Here is a 17,496-nt window from a genome sequence, read left to right as displayed (position 1 = left end):
TCTGTTTGTATCTCTTTATCCCATATTTTGTAACCCTCAAGTGTTTACATAAGCTAGTAAGAATTCTCCTGCTTCAGAGCTGGAGTCTTTCGTCCAGATCTGGCACAGTGCTCTTGGGCAGCAAGTTAAATCCTAGTCAGATGAGAAACTTGCTGTTTCCTACTGGTGCCTAAAGGACCAGCAGATTAAAGGGTTTAGTCTGAAGACAAAGTCTTCTGGTTTCACACTGTTGTGAACTCCACTTCCACGTCTAATCAGTGGAATGCAGCAAAGAACCTATTAGGGGCTCCTCGGCAGCTGGAGATATGACACCAAATCACAAGGTAACTGTTCTTTTTCTTTTCTTATCGGCCAGAATCTTGTCTATAACTAACATGCAGCTAATGTGCATGTCTTCCTGAGTGACTGAAATGAAGGACTTGTTCACTGTTTAATATAAAAGCATTATTCAGAAAGCTCTGTGTTGCCTTACTCTTAAGGTACTGTGGCTTTGCAGGAGGTTGGAGGGTTGAACATTTCTATTGCAACAAAACTGCCAGTCAAAGGGACAAAGCCAAGAGTAGCAGAGCTGGGATAAGGAATCCAGGTTTTCCTACAGTGACGATAATAGTCATCAATAACAACTACATCTATTTCTGTGGCACCTCTCATCTTTGTACTATAGCTTATTAAAGTTTGCAAGGGAAATCTAATCCAGCCTAACAGTTACGAATGGAGTACCAGCCTCTGCTGAAAAGTCCTGATGGCCCCAGAAAGGTAAGCAGAACTATCCTTGCAGATAAAGATGCCTTCTGGGCATGGGCATGTTTCATGTACAAATTGAGGTTAAAGTTTCCAACAAAACTCCAAGTTGATTTATGTTTTTCTTGAAATCAGAAATTCAGAAAAAAAATAATTAGGATAAAAAGGAAATTGACTTTAGGCTCTTCACCCTCATAAACTGAGGGTTTTAAATGACATCTTCCTGATATTTTCTTCTTTTTTTTTTTTTCCCTATTCCCACCTTGAATTTCTACTGAGCACTTTTTTTTTTTTAAGTTAGGGACACTTTTATGACCTGATATAAGAATGCTCGTAAAATGGCACAGCTGAGGAGTTCCTAAAATAAGTAAAGTTTCTTGGTTTCTATGCAGAAGAACATAAACCTAGACTTGACTTGTAACAGGCAGAGTGATAAGCAGACAGAGGTGGGTAAGAGAGGACGGGCAATATCACAGTTACTTCACAGGGAACACGCGTACTGTAACGATTCTGTTGTTTAAATACTAGAACCCTTTAAACCACCTGGCGCATAAGTTTTGCTCTGATGTTCGGTTGTTCTTTTAATTTCTGAAAATACTCTCAAAGGAACCCGTCAAGTGGTCCTACTGTAGATTGCAATCATGATTGAATCCAAAATGTAATAGCATTAGTCAGAAAGAAGTAAAGCCATAGAGTTGTTTTTTTAGTTGTAAGTGTAAAATAACAATCCTTAGTTTTTTTCCATTTAGGTCTCAAAGAGCTTCACCAAGCATTATAATCTAATAACCACTACCACCATGACCCAAGATGTGATGACATGCAGTGGCTTCCTCAAGCCACACACAGAATTAGTGGCAGGCTAAGGACTAGAACCCACATATCCGGGCTCCTATTTCTATATCAGGCCCATTGGGCTGCTCTGCTACTCATAATAAGCATTGCTTTCATGAGAGCATAAGACAGCGATGCTGCATTGTTTGCAGGTTTTGGTTGGTGTAAATTATCATTCAGTGTTTGCTTCATACCAACTATGTATCGGCTCTTTGTGGCAGGCCTCGAACAGTGATCATGTGGTGCACGATAACAGAGAACTTGTGCCTTTAGAGTGACTGCAGTGTTTGAATATTCACGTGTTTAAAGACTTTGCATCCTCAGGAAGTGGGGGTAATGAAAGTATAGGAGTCAAAGTCAGTAACGGATTAATTCCACCAAGTGTTCAGGATTATTATTTTTAGCATTAATCATGAGTAAGAAATCATGAGGCTTGATCTGCAATAATGAGGTCTCTTGTCTGCTTTCACTGCAGTGCTGTGGAAGTTCATATGAGCCCATGTAGGTAACCTCCCCCTCTCCAGCACTCTTGGTGGTTGTTAAGGAATTGCATTTCTCCCAGCTGAGGAAACAGGGAGACTACACAAAGTTGTCTAGACGTTTTTTATGTGGAGAAATCATGTGATTGTTCTAAACCACTGGTCCTGAATGGTAAAGGAACGCAGGCACCCTGAAGTGTTGAGTGTGATTATATATGGAACTGCTTCATGTTCAGAGGCAAAGACAAAAACCAGGTGTCTTGTTTCTACCTCTCTTACTTAATGCAAAAAAAAATTCCCTGGGCCATTGCCTGGGTTGATCTTTTATGGCCTTGTGACCTGTTACATGTTTTTTCTTTAATGTGGTTAATAGATCCTATTTTTAAAAGGTGTTCAACATCGTTACATATGAGGAAGCATCTGATGAAGTGGGCTGTTGCCTATGAAAGTTCATGCCTCTCTAAACTAAGGTAGACAAGGTTCTTTGGGTGAATCTGATATCTTTTATTAGACCAACTTAAATAGTTGGGGGAAAACATTTCTTAGCAAGCTTTCGGGTTTAGAAACCCTTTGTCAGGCTGAGGAAGCACCTGAAGTTGCATCTAAACTAAAGTGCCACTCCGCCCTACTCTCTGCCTGAGCTCAGACTAACGCAGCTGGCCCTCTCTGATCATTATACATGTAAGAACTTAGATAAGCACCTGTTTCTGCAGAACCTGCCCTTGTGCTAGGTTCAGCAGTCAACATCACTGAACCAACTGAGCAAAACCAACGTTTTTTGTTTGCTGGTTTGTTTCCCCCACTAGAACCCAGTTTGTTGCTCCAGAGACTCATGACGCGTGCAGTATTTGGCATTATTTGTAACACAAGTGCAGGATTTGAGGCTATCCAAAGGCTGGAGTGTATAGTGGGAAACTGTGCTAGTCTCCCCAGCGTTGTCACTGAAATAGTTATTAATTGTCCTTACCATCACACCTACATGGGCTTTTCCACCTCGGGTAATGTGACACATCCAAGGGAAGCCTCCCTCGTAGTGTGCTGCAGTGAGGAGAGTTCAAACGCTGTCTGCAGCTCTAGCAACATGTTTCGATCCATCTGTCCAGAAAAAAGAAAGTCACCTTTGTTCTTTTTTTCTTTTTCTAAAAAGGTGCTAAATATTTTTCAAAACTCAAATATGGATAATGGCTGAATTGCTCCATGTGTCAGAATGGGGATGAGAAGGAATGATTAAAGGCCTGGAGCACTGTCTTATATTGAGCTCAGTTGAAGGAGCTTATCAAAGAGAAGGTTACAGAGTGACTTGATTGAAATCTATAAGGAGACCTACATGGGGGAAAAAAATTTTAGAGCAGAAGGCTCTTTAATGTAGCCGATAAACATACAATGAGATCTAGTGGCTGGAAGTTGGAGCAAGACAAAACTAAGACTGGAAATGAGGTTCACATTTTAAACAGTGAAGATAACTATTGATTGGATTCGCCACATAACCTACTTTAATAACATTTGGAATGGACGTAGTGCCCTCTACTTTACAGACAGTTAAACAGCAAGTTTCTTTTTGAGGGAGTAAATACTGTTATTCCCATTTTTCAGACGAGATGCTGCAGCTGAGAAATTAAGTAACTTGTTGAAATCAGACACTGAGTCCGCATCAGAGCCAGCCTGGGAATCCAGGAGGTCCTGGTCTCGCCCAAACGACTGCTTCACTTTAGCAGCACGGCTTGACTGCTCCTGGAAGTGGAAGTCATCAGTGCACTTCAGTGCAGTACCTGTGCACTGGTGACGCAGCCTGGGTTACATTTGGGAGCCTGTCCTTTTCCCCACCTCAGAAAGGCACTACTTCCCATACTCAAAAGCCAAAGGAAAATTATTTTCCACGGCAGGCCTTTGTGAAGTGTTTGTAGCTCTCTTAGTACATAACCTCAGAGTCCAGAACATGTGCCGGGTTAGTGTTTTGCTCTGATTTTCATTCGGGGAAATCGCGCTACTGTTCCAGGCCCTTGTGCTTCTCACGCCTCTCTTGTTCTTCCCTTCTTTCCATAGCTCCCCAGCTGGACTCTCTTTCTGACTGTTTGTGCTATAGGAATTGGAGGGACATTTCAGTATGGATACAATGTCTCCATTATCAATGCACCCACTCAGGTAAGTCACCTCTCATTATTCCCAATGTCCTGGTGCATTTTGGGCAACGTCCTGTCTCACTGAAACCAATGGCAATTTCATGTTGCCTTCCGTCAGAGCAGCATGAGGCCTTCAGCTTATCGTGACTCATGATGAGGACAGGGCACAAACTGAGCGAGACCCTGAGGATCGGGTGAGGTCCTAGAAGATTGGGAAATGGGAAACATGGAAAGTGGGAAAAATGGGAAATATAGTGCCCAAAAAAGGGAAAGCAAAAGCCCAAGGAGGTACAGACTGGTCAGTCTGACCTTGATATCTGGAAAGCTACTGATGAATATAATCATGCAATCAGCTTGTAAGCATCTAGAGGACAATGTGTGATAAATAACAAGCACCATGGATTTGTCAAGAGCAAGTAATGACAGACTTCTAGCAGAGAGAAGAGAGCAGGCGATGGGATATACCTTGGCAGAGTGGTATTTTATAGATTAACTGGTTCAAAGAGACATGAGGTCACACAGGCAACAACCGGTTTCATCAGATAGTACAACTTGGGTATTAAGTTAAGGAGCTGCAGTCTACATTGGGGTGCCAAATTGACTCAGCCCCCACAGCCCAGATCCGGACTGCAGAGAGCAGCATCTGGTCTGTGGGGTTGCCCACAGGGATGGAAGCTGTGTGGCAGCAGCACTGATTGCCTTGGCTCCTGCCACTTTTCTGGGGGCTGTGGCAATGAATGCTGCCACTGCTTGTCCAGCTGCCAAATTTCTGGCCCGGGGGAGCCCTGCAGGCACAAACGACTCTTCGAGAAGGATGTGAAGAAATTGAACGATTCCAGAGTTAGACGTCTAGATAACATGGTAGATGAAGAAAGGTTGGAAGAACTGGATGTATTTAGTCTAGAGAAGGGAAGATTGGGATTTGATGTGAGAAGTAAGGGGTTGGGTTTTTTTGTGGGGTTTTTTTGGTGATATCTTTTATTGGAGTGACTGAAATTGGGAGAGAGACTAGCAGTTGTCAGAAACAAAAACACCTTGTTATAAGGAGAAGACAACAAAGTCTTGTGTCTGTCCACAGGGGACAGGGCAAGAAGTGATGGATTGGAACTGCGGTGGGGGAGATGAAGGTTAGATAGTAGGAAGAGCTTTGAGCTCTCTAGCTGAGGGTGGTGAAGAGCTGGGGCAGATTACGTCCCGTGGTGGAAGCTCTGTCGCACTGAAGCTCTAAGTGCACATTCAACACTTTCTCTAGGATGGTCTAGACATACAGGGATGATGCTGCCTTAAGGGGATTGGATCAGCCCTGCATCTGCTTGGGATCCTCTAAGCTTATAGTAGAAAGTCCACAAAAAATCAGGACAGATTGATTCTGTAAAGTTTTGGATGGGAATTCATGCTGTCAGCTGAGTGTTTTCTAACTAATCTGTACAAAATTAATTTGTTGTAGCATTTCATGATTTTGCAGATGGTGAAAATAAGCTAACTGTGAAAGGAGAAGTCACATGCTGGAAACAGACTGGGAGTGAGATTTCAGGAAAGCAGACTGACTCTGCTCTTGGAAGCATTTGTAGGCTGGAACCAAACCCTTGATTCCCAAGGCACATGAATTCAGAAAGCCTGAAGGCAAAACCTGTACTGTCTTTCCATTAGCGTGGTTTTATTAGGGCCAGTGGCAAACACTGCAAGCAGCAGTAAAAGGCAGCTTAGAATTGCATTTTACTTCGACAAACTGATCAAGTGTATGGGATTGCAGTTTATAAACGCATGAAGGCTGTAAACACCAAGAATGGAGTGAGTGTATTTAAGGTGACATAAAAGAGCATTACTGAGAGTCATGGGATCAAATGCGAAAAAGGAAAAGGTACACTGAATATCAGGCTCAGATTCCTGACAGTCAAATTCATTGAGGTTGTGGAGCTGCCTTCAATGGGAAGTGTGGACACATTCAAAGCTGGATGGATAAAGGACTGAGAAGGAACAAGCCTGTATTGGCCCCTGGGCAGTTGAATTGTTTGTGAACTATTAGATATTGTTATCTTGAGAGTCTATTTTCTAGCCCTATGCCCAAAACTATTCCCCAGACTTGAATCGCAAACCTCACATGCAACTTTTAGGACTAATATTGCAAGAACTGGATGAATGCCACATGGTCATTGTCACATTTCCCTGAGCTTTACCTACAAATCAGTGGGATTATATTATGCATACACACCTTTGATTCTGAAGGCTTTCAAAGGTCTTTATGAGCAATATATAGAAGGATCATTTGCCAACCACTTAAATACAATCCCTTCTAAGATCAGGTATAACAGCAGCAATTCACAGCAGTTCCTTGGAAGTAAAGAGAATATATTCTGGCTACACTAGTGAGTCAGGATTCTGCTAACCAGTAAACTTTTTGTGTAAAATAATTCAGTCTGGATATATGGCTGATATTGAGATGTTCCCTCTTGCCATGTCAACTCTGAGAAGAGAACTTCAGAAGTTCTGGTAAGCAATCAGTTGTTTCTAATGATGATGTTTAAATTGCCACTCTGCACTTGCAGTATATACACCACTTCCTAAATGAGACTTGGAGGAGTCGTTACCAGATGGAACTTAATCCAGACTTCCTGACCTTCCTGTGGTCTGTCATTGCTTCCATATTTTCCCTTGGAGGTCTTTGTGGAGCTCACATTGGAGGCAGCATGGCAATTAGGCTGGGCAGGTAAGTTATACGCATCTGTGGAAAGTGGGTAGAAAATGGAAATTTAGCCAACTTCCTTTTCCTCCATTATCATTGCAAAATGAAGTAAAGAAAGAATTCTGAGAAAATGTACTTTATCTGAAGGACTCTTCAGTTACATAGCTAGAAACAGAAGTGAATATCGCTACCAAGGAATGGGGACGTGGTATTTCAGAGATGTGTCCTCCCAGCTAGCGTCCAGCTACATGAGCTTGGAAAAGAGCCTGAACTGAGTCCAGTTCCTCTTATCAAACATCTACTTGCAATTGAAGCTCTGCAGCTTATATAAAGTACAAGTGCACTCTATACACACGTGCAACCAGTAGCATAACCAAGGAAGGGGGACTGGGCAAGTCCTGGTCCTGACTTGAAGGTGAGGGGGAGAAAATAACAGCTGCTGTCACAGATGCAAAACCAGACCAGCAGTCAGAAGCTGCCACTGCCTCTGTGTGTCACAGCTGCCCTGAGCGCCCTGTTGCTTTGTTACATCTCTGCACACAACACAGATGTGACACGCATACTGATGAAAGCAGTACATTATACACATTAACACACACATGCTGCATAGCTTCTATACACTTCGCAGGTGTTCCATGTAGATACTGGATGCGAATAAATATACGTATTTCACATGCAGGGATACATGCATACATTGTTAGGGATTTCTTTAGCATATGAGCATCATATTAGAACTAAGTGGTGTTTTTATGTAAAGCAGGCACGTGTTGGGTATCCCAGTTTCCAGTGAGTAATGTATCTTTGAAATTTAATTTTTTCTTTATTATTATAAAGGTATTTTTAATATTTTAATATTTAATGTTTCTGTGACTCTTGTTATTTTTCCATTTAGAAAAGGAGCTCTTTTGGTGAACAATTTCATAGCAATACTGGCCTCCATTTTAATGGGGATTAGTTTTCCAACAGGATTGTTTGAGTTATTGGTTGTTGGCAGATTTTTGATTGGCATAAGTGCAGGTAAATGAATTTCTGTTCTTCACTTTAGTAATAATGCCACTTATCATAGTTTATTATTCTTATTGCTGATCCTTTAGGTAGTGGTGTAAATGCATATTTGCTTTACAGGCATGGAGACAAGTAAGGTTCCTAAAATCTAAACTGGAATTGAAACACTGCCAGATGAATGGAGAGATTTAGAATTACAAGACTCTTTTTTTTTTTTTTTTGTTTTTGCCCAGCTATAATTTTCTAACCAAGTTCCGTGTGTTAGCAAGCCTCTGTCGCTATTGTATTGGCTGAGTTGTAACAATAACTATCTTGGTAATAAGGGCATAGAGAGTGGCTTCTGCTCGGACACTTGGGCAGTGAGGACTGGTCAGAGTAGCACTGTGATGGAACTCCAGCTCACGAAGTTCAGCAATAGACTGGGCACAGACAAAGTAGCAGAGAGGACTGAGAAGGGGATAGAACAGGATGGGTAGATTTTCCAGTCATTGGGCAGAAAAGTATAAGAGGAAAAACCAAATGAGGCTGGATAGTTTTGAATGGCCGAAGAGTCTAATGTAGAAAAGATGTCAGGGGCAGCCGAACCATTCTTAGTTTTGCAGGGTAAACCGCTTATGTTTGTTCAATGAGTTGCTCTTTATGGCAGCAAAGAGCTTGACACTCTCCCCCCCCCAATTTTAAAGGTAAGAAAGTCTGAAGACCCTTCACATGCCATTTGAGGTTTTAGGACTAGATAGAGAAAGCATTTGGAAAGTGCTAAAAAGCTAATACAAGTTAATGTTCCACTTACAGGGTTTCATGTGCCTTTTGAAGCCACGGTCTAAGTAGAACATAGTCCTGGCAACAGGACAAAATGTCTCTGAGCACAGACCTGGAGTCTGCGCACAATGTCATTTACTGTAGTCAGAAGCTGAAAAGTCTTAATCTACAAACAGGAAAACACTTCCTCTCTTATTTATAGGTATTGGCCTCTGTGTACAGCCACTGTATCTTGGGGAAATTGCTCCAAAACATCTCCGAGGTACTCTGGCCATGGGCTCTTCCATATTTCTGACTGGAGGGATTCTGACAGGACAGATCATTGGCCTAAGGTTAGGAATACCATCTTTCATTGCCATGATATTATTTCTGAAGAGTAACCAAGCAGCGGTTATCTGCAGAGGTGCAAAGATCTCTCTGGAGAGGGAAAGGAGCAGAACACTGTTCTTTTCATCTTTCTATTCTCACAGATTGATCAGCTAAAAAATAAGGGCTTGCATCATGCATGAGTTCAGCTGAGTACCTCCATGTGGAAGCATTTTGTTTACTTGGGCCAGCCATAGCCTGTGCTGTAAATCAGACACTTCTCTTCATTGACCTAGTATTTTTTTACACAGGCCTTAGAGCTGTTGTGCAGAACAAAACAGATGAGGAAACCTGTAGTTTACAAGAGTGGGTCTGAGAACAAAGGAATATTAATTTATCTATTGCAGTACAACCACCGTCACTTGCACATTGTTTCCATGCAGGAAAGGTACCTGTTGATACCAAATATGCCAGAATGAAGCTTCTTTCATTAAGTCTACCAGAGGCTTCCATCTGTTATATCAGTTGCCTCTGGCTTCAGCAACAGTAACAGAACATCTGCTGCTTTTCACTTCTGGTGCCTACAGCCCTTCAGCTTCCTCATTATTTTCCTTTCTTCCCCGCCTCCTAACCTCCTCTTCCTCATTGCCCACTATAGGCATAGAATATCATCAGTGCCTACTTACACCACTATAGCGCAGCTTACTAGTGTCCGAGGGAGATGTGGCCGTGTTAGGTACTTTAGTTTTTTAACGTGTTTAAAGCAGCTACTAGTATTTGAAGCACAATTGCATTTAGCATTAAAAAACCTCATCACTTTGTGTGAAATGCATCCTACTACAGGCCCCAGGTATAACAGTTGGGATGAATTCCTGAAACTTAAGTGCACTCCATTACTCACACATGAATAAAGATGCTGTATTTAATGTTATTGGAAGATATTGGCTTGACTGACCTGCAGGCCGACAGCCCCTGTGTAGTGTCTGAATGGGTAGATCATAGGCAGCAGTAAAGCAGTTCTCCCTTGGTGATGGGGCTCAAATCTGTCTGGATGGGATCTGTTTTATGGGAGAGGAGGGAGTTGATTTTCCCCACCCGGTTCATTTGTGGCCTCTGCTGAAGCTGACAACAAATGGGCCTTATTTGCTACAGGCAGGCCTGTCACCTGGGATCAGTGCCCCCTTTTTAATGAGCTTCTGAAACAATGATCATCCAATAACAACCTTTTCTTTCTACGTCCAGAGAACTACTTGGTGGAGCAAGGTATTGGCCTTTGTTGCTGTCCAGCAGCTGTTTCCCTGCATTTGCCCAACTTCTGTTCCTCCCCTGGTTTCCTGAAAGCCCAAGGTATCTTCTGATTGACCGAGGTGATGAGATAAAGTGCACCACGGGTAAGTTTTATAGCCTTTGCAATTTCCCTATTGCTCTCAATCCACAGGATGAATATATTTGGCTGCTCTTTTTCTTCTCATCTTCATTTCCCTAGCACATCCCATGTCTTCTCGGTGAACCCTTAACCTTCCAGACACGTTCCTCTCCCAGCAGACTCAGAACCTGATGAAGCTACCTTGCTTGACATCACGCAGCTCCCCTGCCCCCTTCCTTCAGGCCGCTGTCTGGCCTCCCCAGGTTCCAGGCCAGTTCCTGGGTACTTCCATCCTGCACTGGATTGAGGCTAGAAATGTCTGCCTTCGAGTTCCAGCCCTGTATGAGGAAAACCACCTCTCCCTGGCTGTGCTCCCAAGCCCTGGGAGAGGGAAGGCTATTGGAACTGCTGCAGAAGGTAGAGCCCTCCATCTTCCTCTCAGAACAAACTTTTCAATAGGGGAAGAAGAGAGGAAGCAGACACTCCTCTCAGAGGAACGGGGGAGGCAAAGAGCTGAAAGACCAGTAGCTCAAGCTGTCTCTGTGCCCTTCTCCCCAACTGTATGCAGTGGCTGAGTCTTTTCTCTGCTTTATCCCACTTTCTTCCCTACAGCACTGTGCCTGGAAGGGGGTAGAAAAGACTGCTGTAGCTGTTTCCCATGGCCTGAGAGAAGGGAGTCAGGAACCCAGCCCTTGCAGAGCTAATGAATTATAAAGTTGTCTTTGGGGAAGCTGGAAACCCACACCATCAGGCAGCCAGCAAGACCTCCCATAGCAGGGAGATTGCTGGACATCATAAGTGCATAATAGGATGGGCACTGGGGAGTAAAAATAGCAAATGCAGATCAGTGATGCAAGAGGAAGATCTGTGAACTGAGGGATTTAACTCATGGAGTGGGGTGGGGGGAGTGAATTTGTGGGTTAGAAATACAGTAGCACCACTCAGATATTTGGTAAGTAGCACTGCCAGACTGGCTAGCAAGCTCCTCTTTACCCAGCAGTTGTTCCCATCCCAGTGCCAAGGATCTTTAGCAAATGGCCATTCCACAAACTGAAATAAAAATACTTGGGGCTTGTCTTGTGCCTTAAGGGTTAGTATGGGGAAAAGTGGTTACTGGTTCTTGTAGACGCCACATGATGCATTCCAGGCTGGTGTGTGGTCTTAATCAGTAGCTTAACCTTGAGGAATCCAGGGAAATTGATTTATGGTCTTTTGGAGATGAGCATGACCTTCAGTACAGAAGTTTCCACCTTGCTACTTTAACTCTTGATGGTGCCTGTATTTGCTTAATGAGCAATCTGTTCTGTTTACTGTAGTACACTCAGCATGTCCCACTGGCATAACAACAGGAACATGCATGTAACAAAAGATCTGACGTACGCAGTATTCGCCTTTCAGATACTTGGGACGGTTTGTTTTCGCTCGCACACGAACCTGGGAAAACCAAGTTTCACGTAGAGAAAACATTTTCAAATAGATTATGTTCACATGAGTTCTTCAGAGTGATATGCTTATTTCCTGAAAATCTCAGTGTTTCTTGCATCCTTACAAAAGTCGGGTCCCAAAGGGATGGGAGAGCAGGTGATTTTACAAAGTCTAGGGTCACTTTCAGATATCATTGTCCTTTTCTCTTTTTAGCTTTGAAGCGCTTTCATGGTCTTTTGCACTACCAAACAGAGATGGAAGATATACAGAGAGAAGAATTTGCCTTAAATGGTGAGAAGCCAAAGAAGCCCTGGCAACTGTTCACTGATCGCAGTGTGAAGTGGCAGCTCATCACGGTGATTGTGATGACTATGGGCCAGCAGCTCAGTGGGATAAATGCTGTAAGTGTGAAATCCCCACTGCTCAGGGTACAAAGTTTTTTCAGTTGTAATTCCTCTGTAACTGTGATCCTCGAGTATTTTTTAATCCTTTCTACCCAAAGTCAGCATAGTAATGTATCAGCTTTTTGGAGCTAAGAGTGCTATTAATGATTTTGGGCATATCTTTCATTAAAAATCTGCAAACTTCTCACACACTGCATAAATAATCCCAGTATTTCTACAAGGCATGCCTCTGATTGCTGAGCCTTTTTTTCCCTTCTCTCCTGCCCCCCTTTGAGCAACCACCTTTGGGTTTGGTTCTGTGCTCTGCATGTACCTTGTCTTTTCATGATTTGCATAAGTCACCATGTACAACTTACTCAAATGCTGGATAGTACAAGAAGTTGGCTTTCTGCTGCTGTCATTGCCCACTCAAATTGTCACAGCCCTGCTGACGTTTTCTTTCAGATTTATTTCTATGCAACTTATGTTTTTAAACAAGCTGGGATTCCTCAGGAAAAAATTCCATATGTGACCTTAGGTACTGGAGCTTGTGAATGCCTCACAGCCCTCACCTGTGTAAGTGATGCATTCTACTTTTGCCACTGGGCAATATTATTTTTAATGGTAGACAGAAACATGGCAAGCAATAAGTATGTTCTTAACAGAGAGGGTGCTATCTTGTCCACAGGGTTTACTGATTGACTACATGGGGAGAAGATTTCTTATCATTGGAGGATATGCTGTGATGACATTTTGGTGCATTGTGTTGACGTTCTCTCTGACATATCAGGTACAAAGGGATCTTGCTATGACACCGCCTCTGTTTGAGAAGTTGTGAGAGTAGGGGAGAGTGGAGATTTTCAATTGGAGATGAATATTTCTTAATAACCAGGGAAGCAGTAAGAGTTGCATACTTTAAACAACAAAGCAGGCAGGCTTTTGAAAATAATAATTTAAGGGGTCTCTGTTTATCTTCCTAAAATGAGTAATTGGATGCGATTGCCAGAGTGCCATGCCATCCAGCAGTTACACGGAAGACTGTTTTAAGGAATCTGAGGGCGTACACAAATGAGCATGGATGTGCAGTATGCAGTGCCACATGCCGCGCACACACGTGTTCCCTGCGCTACTAATTTGCAGGGGTGGGGCGGGGTTGACCCCAGGGTCAAAAAACCCCAAACCTAAAAAAAAAAACAAAAAAAAACCCAAACCAAAACAAAAAAACAGGGCTCTGCACATAGTTGCAGTGTGCGCTGCCCAAATAAATTTTGCCTGGAAATAAATTTCCCCCCAAAATACCCGAGAGTCCATTTTAGTGACTTTAGAACTCTTATGACAATATAGCTATAAAAATGATAAAAATCCCATCCAAATCAATTCATAAGAATCTCACATACTTGAAGGCAAAAATTTCAGTTAGGATAGACTCCATCTGAAGGATGGCCTGTGTTTTAACCCTGTGAAAAAAGGCCACCCCAGAAAAACAGCTTTATATAGTACAGCTCAGTTCTTGCACGTCTCTAATAAATATGGTGTTTCATCATCACACAAAACTTGACTGTTTTTGTAAATAAACACTATACTGTCATGATTAAAAAGCTTGCACATGATGGCTGAATGTCACCTAGAAAGCTAGTGAGTGGCCCATGGGACCATAGGATTCCACTGTAGGATAACCAGTAATAAAAATACAGGTGTTAAGGTAGCAATTAATGTAGAATTTTAACTTGATTTACGACCTCCATGGAAAAAACCCGACTCTAGTAATTATAAATAAATATTGCCAACAATGGGACTGCTACCCTTGTGAAACTGCCTGGTGTTACATTACTGCTTTCAAGATTACAGCGATAATACTAAAAAATTGACTCTTATCTATTAATGGTGATTGGTTGGCCTGTCCTGTTATAATTTACAGCAGAGTAAGGCTAAATGTAGCATTTAAAACTGTCTCTGCAATTTTATATAATTACAGTAAACAGGTAACACAAGCCACAGTGATGAACTTAAAAACACATTATGCATTCTGAGACACTAGTTTAATTGAAAGAAATTATTACTCTGATTCAGTGACCATATTTCTGTTGATTCAGAAGGTCATTTACAGGTTCAGCCCCTAAATACATTTGACTATTAAGCCAAATGTTAAGGTGTGATGATTGAAATCTGAATCACGTACTTTTCATGTTCTCTTTTCAGGAGCTGTACTCCTGGGTACCTTACTTGAGCCTGGCATCCATATTTGCCTTCATCCTGAGCTTTGGGTTGGGACCAGGTATTGCACATTAGAAAATATGTCTTTATAAATAGCCTGCAATACATCTCTTAAAAAAAGAAAAAGACAAGCCAATGCTACCTGTTGTGCAGGCAGATCTCCCCACATAAAAGATCACAGAATCAATGACTCGGAAGGGACTTACACAGATCATTGGGTCTGACCCCCTGCCGTGGGCAGGAAGGAGCACTGGGGGTGGGAGGGGTGATAAGACCCCAGCCAGGTGCCTGTCCAGTCTCCTCTTGAAGATCTCCAGGGAAGGTGAGAGCACCACCTCTCTGGGAAGCCTATTCCAGGCTCTGGCCACCCTTACCGTGAAGTAGTTCTTCCTAATATCCAACCTCAGCCTGTCCTCCCGCAGCTTGTGGCCATTGTTCCTGGTGACTCCAAGGGGGGCCCTGGTGAACAGGCTTTCCCCAAGTCCCTGCTGCTAGCCCCTGATAAGGCTGTAGGCAGCCACAAGATCCCCCCCTTAGTCTCCTCTTGCGGAGACTGAAGAGATTCAGGTCCCTCAGCTTCTCCTCATAGGGCTGGCCACGGAGGCCCCCAACCATACAAGTGGCCTCCTCTGGACCCTCTCCCGGTTCTCCACGTCCCTCTTGAAGTGCGGCGCCCAGAACTGGACACAGGACTCCAGCTGCGGCCTGACCAGTGTCGCATAGAGGGGGAGCAAGACCTCTCTGGACCTCTTAGTGATGGCCCTGTTGATGCAGGACAGGGTGCAGTTGGCTCTGCCTATTGCTTCGTCGCATTGGTGACTCTCATTCATCCTGGAGTCAATCCTGACTCCAAGATCCCTCTCTGCCTCTGTGCTGCCAAGAGGGGCAGCCCCTAACCTATAATTATAATGCTGGTTCCCCCTCCCCAGGTGCAGCACCCTGCACTTGTCCTTGTTGAACCGCATCCTGTTCAGATCCGCCCACTTCTCCAACCTATCCAGGTCTGCCTGGATGCGGTCCCTGCCTGCCGGTGTATTCACTTTACCCACAGCTTGGTGTCATCAGCGAACTTGAACAGGGTGCTCTCCATACCCTCGTCCAGGTTGCTAACGAAGATGTTGAACAGCACCAGCACAAGGACCGAGCCCTAGGGAACTCCGCTGCCCACACCCCCCCAGGTTGACATCAACCCATCCACTACCACCCTGAAGCTCTAGCTAAAATACATGTTCTCCTCTCACTAGAATGGCAGAGAGTACTGTAATAATCATTACAATGCATCCCTATGTTTAATGTACCCAAACCACATAGAAAGCAGAAATTAGGCTGATTGTTATATGGTTAAGGGCATATCACTCATGCTGAGTTGCACCTTTCTCCTTGGGCAGTTTCCATTGAATTCAACAGGACTTCTTTTCTAAAAGGGTACCACTTAACAGAAATAAAAGTATCAGCTGCTGGATCAAAGTATACAAGAGGAATCCCCTCAAAATACTGTTTTGTCTTTTTTAAACAAGAGCCTCTAGATTTTTTTAATGTAATGTTTAGGTCTGTTCATGGCCCACAGGTAAGCACCTCCTATTCTCCGCTGCCCTTTTGAAACATTCCCTGAAGATACAAACTGTGCATAGTAAATTGTTCTGTTTTTTTAATCAATCCCTCCAGGTGGTATAACAAATACCCTGACTGCTGAATTATTTACACAGTCTTCACGGCCCGCTGCTTACATGATAGGAGGATCCATTAGTTGGCTGAGTTTCTTCACAGTTGGAATGCTCTTTCCTTTTATAGTGGTATGTCTTCATTACCTATACTGTCTTCTCTTAGTTGTTGCACCAACACTCACTTGCCCTTTTCTCATGGACCTCACCAGACGCTGAAAATGGTTTTCCTTGTATAGTATTTACCACTTAGAGTTGAGTGCAAGCTCCCTTTTCACAGAGATTAGGCAGTCACTTTTACTAGGGCAAGTCATTTTAGATGTATACAAACATTAAAACCCACAAGGAGAGGTTGTTAAATAGCAATTAGTATGGCTGCATAGAAAGCACTAATTTCCAGGTGGTTTATTTTTTTCGGTGTGTGCGTGTGCCTGTGCCTTTCTCTCTCTATATATATGTATCCTAACAGCAGGTCTTGCTTAGCTTGTTAGGTCAAAAAGAGGCAACATCTGTAAACAAAGAGTTTACTATTTATTGATTTCACACCTTTAACTACCCACATTCAGTTGGGTACTACCACTTAAAATAGAAAGCTTCTTTGATCAAGAAACATTATTTTAGTGGATAAAACAGTATATTCCTAGCATCTGATGGCATAGCTTGTTACCTAAAAAAGCTCATGCCTCTGGTTCAGTTAGAGCAAGGTTGTGCCTTAGAGATTAGCTTTTGCCTATTTTAGTGAAGATAAAACAAGGTGACAATTTCTACTTCTGGTCTAATAATTCCAGTTGTCACTCTTGTTCCTGTGGAGTAAGTCAATGTACACAATGAACAGTTACTGCTGGAAATCTGAGTAAGAATCTCCACCAGAAATCAAGTTGTAGACAGACATTCTCAGAGTAGGGTTTTACATAGAAACCAGGGTAGAACTTATTTTATAATTTCCAAATAGATCAGCCACCTCCATTTGTCAGATGTGAGGAATACTATTGTAGAACAGTGAAGTCACTAAAGGTAAAAAAAACATTTATCACAGGTCAGCTGTATTGTACCTCGGTGATTATTTGCTTCTTCAAGAAGCTTGAACATTACTAATGTAAGAAATTACCAACCATAATACGTGTTGATAATATGGGCAACAAGGGGAGTTGACCTTTTTCTTTAATCTCAAGTTTGGCAACGTTAGATTAAGTGGAAAAGTGATACTGATTTTTTTTTTTTTTAAATTAATCTCAGCTATCCTGTGTGGGTTTTTTTTTTTTTTTCCAGAATGGATTGAAGCATTATTGCTTTATAGTATTCTTACTGGAATGCTCCTTCATCGCCAGTTTCATCTTCTTTGTTATACCCGAGACAAAGAACAAGTCTTTCCTGGAAATCAAGCGGGAATTTCAAAGGCTTAATTTTGGAAGCAAAAGGCAGGAAACCGAGCTGTGTGATAGAATACAGCTCCACAGTGAATTCTAGAGTGCATACTACACTTCCTGGCTGTAAGGCAGCCACTTTAATGAGAATGATATGCA

General features: G+C 42.7%; 1 protein-coding gene across 1 annotated transcript; it reads left to right on the top strand.

Annotated features, from left to right (window-relative positions):
- Positions 1-224: 224 nt before the first annotated feature.
- On the top strand, positions 225-17,440 carry LOC149857939 (solute carrier family 2, facilitated glucose transporter member 11-like). Its single transcript, XM_090062075.1, has 12 exons — positions 225-323; positions 4,095-4,193; positions 6,718-6,878; positions 7,747-7,871; positions 8,821-8,950; positions 10,167-10,315; positions 11,929-12,116; positions 12,564-12,674; positions 12,787-12,888; positions 14,298-14,373; positions 15,978-16,105; positions 17,243-17,440. The coding sequence occupies exons 1-12, from the start codon at positions 306-308 to the stop codon at positions 17,438-17,440; spliced, it is 1,485 nt and encodes a 494-aa protein (XP_089918201.1). The 5' UTR covers positions 225-305.
- The last annotated feature ends 56 nt before the right edge of the window (positions 17,441-17,496 follow it).

This window comes from Crocodylus siamensis, chromosome 9 (assembly GCF_052110815.1).
Source record: "Crocodylus siamensis isolate JL-2025a chromosome 9, ASM5211081v1, whole genome shotgun sequence".
NCBI classification, from domain to species: Eukaryota; Metazoa; Chordata; order Crocodylia; family Crocodylidae; genus Crocodylus; species Crocodylus siamensis.
This window is presented reverse-complemented; position numbering and strand designations above follow the sequence as displayed.